Source organism: Montipora capricornis, chromosome 9, assembly GCF_036669925.1.
Source record: "Montipora capricornis isolate CH-2021 chromosome 9, ASM3666992v2, whole genome shotgun sequence".
Taxonomy (NCBI): Eukaryota; Metazoa; Cnidaria; class Anthozoa; order Scleractinia; family Acroporidae; genus Montipora; species Montipora capricornis.
In genome coordinates this window covers 13748655-13753654 of record NC_090891.1, presented here as the reverse complement: position 1 = coordinate 13753654, position 5000 = coordinate 13748655, and the positions used below count along the sequence as shown (strand labels likewise).

The window sequence follows — 5000 nt, the reverse complement described above, 5'->3', positions numbered from 1 at the left end:
ATTATGTTTGAACCTGTACCAGATTGTGATGTTAGTTCCAGAGGCCGATGCCAGTCAGGATACCAAGACCTACTGGACAATGAGTGGCCGTGCTGTAATCAGACCTGTCCGTTCCATGGAATAGTGTTTGAAATCTTCGTTTATGCTGTACCGGCAATCCAGGCCCTACACCAGTTGAAATTTGTTCTAGTTCATGCTTACTTGTTTTACCAGCTGGTACATTAACTTAGATTTCCAGTGACTGTACAAGACTTTCTCACTTTGCAAACAATAATTATTTATCGTTGAGGTAAAATTGACTACTGTCAGGGACTTTTATCTCTGGTACTATCGTCACCTATGTTCTGTTTTTAAAGAGGAGGGATGTCATAATAAGCTCGGATAAAGAACTGGAACTAGTGTTGTTGATGTCTTTCCTGCTCTAGTCCGCCATCTTGTATATTAGCAAAGATACTCTTTGATTTAAAACGTTGTTATCTTACATAGCGTTGTTATGTCTGCATTGTCTTTTTACAATAATGTTCTCTATCCTTTCTGGTTCACCCAGGCTGATATACTGGCATTGTGTGTGACACCTGAGTACTTCTGGGATATATAACATCTTTTGATACCCAAATTGGACACGATCAAATGGCTACAAGATCTGGAAGTCATCCCAAAGATGAGAAAGTCATCTTTCTTTCAACCAAGCTGAAGCCCTATGCCGACCTTTTGGGATGCTTACAGTACTTCTCAGATTGGTATCGAGCCAAAAGAGCCATGGTACTCCCCCTTTGAAAACAAAGAAAATACAAGATCTCTGCTTGCAAGATAATGAAGCAGGACCTGGGAAACAAGTCTCTTGATCCAGTCAGCATTGAAGAGCTTTGTTTAGCAGAAGTCAAGATAATCAAGGCCGTTCAGAAGGATGCCTTTGCGGGAGAGATCACATCACTCCAATCTGATACCACGTAAGAGGAAACAAAGGCTCAGTCAGGAAGACAAGTGACTTTCGTCGACTTGACCCATTTATTGATCGAGACAGTATCCTCAGTGTTGAAGGCAGAAATAGACATGTTGATAGCAGACAAATTATGAGAAACATCCATTGATATTGCCAAGAAAGGACAAATCACAGATGTGGTAATAAACCATCACAGGAGGACTCAACATCAAGGGCGTGATATCACACACACACGGATCCATTTATCTGATGTGCAGATTGTCAATGGGATTTCAGCAGTGGGCTTTCGCATTGGCTAGTGTGTTACTTGTCGAATAAAAGATATGAAACAAAAGATGGCGAACTTCCCCAAGACTGACTCAAATAGACTGCGCCATTTACTTAACAGAAAGTTTCCTATCTAATGGTCTGCCATTACTAACTTTAAAATATAGAGAGAGCTGGATCAAGGACAAAATGACGTCAAAGACTCAATAATATGCAGCATGGGAGTTTTGGGCTTCGAGACTTTTAAACTCGTGTTTTGCATGTATAATAGCCTACGTTTACACGCTCAAATTTTAAGCTAGTGAGTAAATGACGTCAATTTTACTTCAATCCATCCCTCTGAGGTCCAATCGGTCAGTTTGGCATGCAAGTAATGGTGGACTGTGAAATCCAAGACCTAAACTCAAAATAAAAAAAACTTCTTGATAAAAATCAAAGCTCAGAATTTTGCCAATCAAGTTTTAAGCAATCACACTTTCAAACTATGAAGAAAAAATGAAGTGATTTTTTGATCATAGCAGCAATTTCTAAGGACCTTCCATCTTTTGTTATCAATGCTGTGCTTATGGCCTGTTTAATACTACAGTCACCATAATTATAATACACCACCCTAACTTTTGATTCACCATATGGACATGCAATGCAACAATCACAAAAATGAAAACAAACAAAAATACAATACCTCGTCATTCTGGTCAAAAATGGGAGCAATGTTTTTTGGCCAGTTAAGCACTGTAGAGTTAAGGCTCATGTCATCCTGGGTAAATGTAAACACATCTAACAAATAAGACAGCCTGTTGAATGATTCCTGCAATCAAGCATACAAGGTAAGAGTAATGATTATATGAGCAAAAACAAAATTAAGTCAATTCAAGTATTGGAACATAATAAATAAATAAAACATAATAAAGACTATATTTGTTAACTGTTTTCACAAAGTCAACTTGGTATTGAAACAATCACAATTAACAGTGTTTAATGAGAACGTAGTTTTCCAGTGAGTGATTAACCCTAATTGAGTCCTGGGGCTTCCCCACTGACAAGTCTGGCGTCTGGCGTTAGACAGAGTAAAATACTGGCCCGTTTAGGCCGGTTTGGGTTAAGATCATTTATCATCACTATAAAACGGATCAGTAAACAGGTAGGTATACAGGGTATACAGGTCTAGCAATTTGTGACATAGTTGCTCGTTCAACGAGCCAATCATGTCCACAAAATTTTGACTTGATTCTATGACATATATTTTAAAATTCATTGCATCTGCCACAGCTTGTATCATTATGTGTTCAGCCCATGTTCCTTGCGTAGACATCATTGTTAAACTGGTAGTTATCTGAGATTATTACATGTAAAGTGCATTCAACAATCACTTCATATACAGTATGTGGTCTGTTATTGCAATTGGTTTTTGCAGTCAATCCTAGGGTTTACAAAATGGTTTATAAACATAGTCAATCCTAATACATAAGATCATGTCCGATAAGTGTAGTTCAAAATCCAATAGGTGTCAAGTCCAATCCACCATTCTATGGACATAAAGTCTGCACAGCTTGAAAGTGTTGAGTAAAGGAAAAGGCCTAAGTAATAGATGGACTTGAAAGTCATCACTGTTTCTTCTTCTTGCATTACAAGAAGACTATGAGTAGAACATTCGTACCTTAGTAACCATGCAGGCATCAGATTGGATATGAAGATGGAAAAACTGGACACCGGAAACAGCCTTTTTCAAATGTTCCCGCAGACAAGCTGCACCTCGGACAAAATGGTTAGGACAGCGAGCAAGCTCTTCCACCCCCCCCCCCCCCCCTTCACTTACAATGTTGATAATTGGGTTATTTTTTTTTCTCTTTTTGATGTAAAAAATGTGATATCTTCCAACATTGATTAGGGGGGATGGGGGATCTGTGATCAAGTGTCCCAACTACTTTTGGCTGGGGTTGTAGTGACGATTTTTGGGAAAAATGTGTGGCGATACCCTGGTCTCCCTACTACTTACAAATCAAGTTTGTGGCAAAAAAGAAAAAGCCATGAGGCTCCTTTCAAAATTAACCACTGAAAATATATTTTCTGCAGCACTCATAATTCATAAAAAGGTTGCTGTTATTCATTGTGGTGAAGTACAATAATGATAAAGTATTCTTGTTTGTCTCACGATGTGGTCAAGTCGCAATCTACATCACAAGTGACCACATCGTGAGACAAACGAGAATACTTTATTATTATATTGTCACTTATCATTTGTTTTCTTCACTGTGTTTTTTGGTCACAGCCCCAAAATAAATTTTAGCTCTTCACTCATGGCGAACTCCGATCGATCCTGCACCACTCATGCCACTTGGCACCACCAGACGTAGAGAGTAGCTGAAGTTGTAGGTTGATTTTGCTTTTGTTATAAGGTTGTTTAAACTCTCTCTAATTTGCACCATGGTAAGCTTGGTAAGTCAGCACCAAAAGCCTCTTGACATAATAAGAAGAAACAGGAATTCCACTTTCTCAATTTTTTGATCTTATGTGGTGTGGTCGTGGGTAGCTTGCATATTATCCTAAGTGCTCTTAACGTAACGCATTCAGGATCCTCAATGAGTCCGGGGGAACAAGAGCCCCAAACAACAATATTGAACACAACACTAGGAATATTATAATTGACTTGAAATAAGTAGATTCCAAGGTGGACTGAGGTAGAAATTGTTCCTAGTATGATCCTGCCAAGATAACTTATTGTCAATAGTCAACCCTAACCTTAGGTATTTAGACTTAGACTTAGACTTAAACTCAATGGTATTTGTGCCATTTTTTAAAGATGGTTGAGATAGGGCAAATAAAATTCGATCTAGATACAGTACTGTATTATCATCGCTTCAGTCTTGGACTCGTGAGCAGTTAGTCTGTTGGCTGTGCACCATGTATGGAGCTGGTCCAGTATATGTTGAAGTGAGGAGATAATCATGTCAGCTTTTTTCACCAATGCAACACTGTGGTGTCATCAGCAAACATGTAAAGGTCACCATAAGATCATAAGATATTGATTCTGGTAAGTAGTTAACATAATTATATTAAGAACAGTCTAGGCCCTAGGATGGACCCTTGGGACACCTGATATTCTACAGGGGAAAAGAGAGAGGGACAAACGAATTGAAAATTGGGTGCTGGAACACTTAACATAACTTCAAGCAGGTGTCCCAAACACTACATGCTACATGTACTGCATCCCAGAAAGAGGAAACCTCGAAGAGCAGGGTGCATTGAAAACACTCCACTTACATCAGGCAAGCCTGAGATTTAAAGAAAGGCCTGTCAACCATTGGCTTAATCATCAGAACAATACCTCTTCCAAGCAAGTCTCCAAAAAAGCAATTCTCATCACTTGGCCAACAAGAATACCAGGTCTGCTAATAATTTATCATGGACAATATTCATAATCTAAGTTAAGGTAACTACTCTGTCAGCAGGCTAAGATTTTCGATGTACATGTACATGGTGCACTATCAAACCATCTTCCCACCTTCTACTTTAGCTTTTAATGTAAAAAAATTAACATTAATTTGGTTTTATTGGTTGGTTTATTGGCTCTTCTTTCATAACAAAACAGCTCCATATCACCAAGTTCCAAAGAACTTGATAAGATTAACAGGCATGATTTACACTGCATAAATTTGTGGATTAATTTACGTGGAAGAAGTTTGTTCATTAGCACAGTGTCCCTGAAATTTTAAAGGAAAAAACTGTACTTCATCAGTTGCAAAGTTCTAATCAATGCATAAAAATTATTATGACATGAATGTAATAGTAA

At 38.3% G+C, this 5000-nt stretch overlaps 1 protein-coding gene across 1 annotated transcript in view; it reads right to left on the bottom strand.

The window, feature by feature from the left end:
- LOC138015676 (dynein axonemal heavy chain 12-like) overlaps positions 1-5000 on the bottom strand; it is a 319401-nt gene that overhangs the window by 252001 nt on the left and 62400 nt on the right. The window contains exon 15 of the mRNA XM_068862787.1: positions 1893-2018. Coding sequence (XP_068718888.1) covers positions 1893-2018 — 126 coding nt within the window. The remainder of the gene's footprint in view (positions 1-1892; positions 2019-5000) is intronic.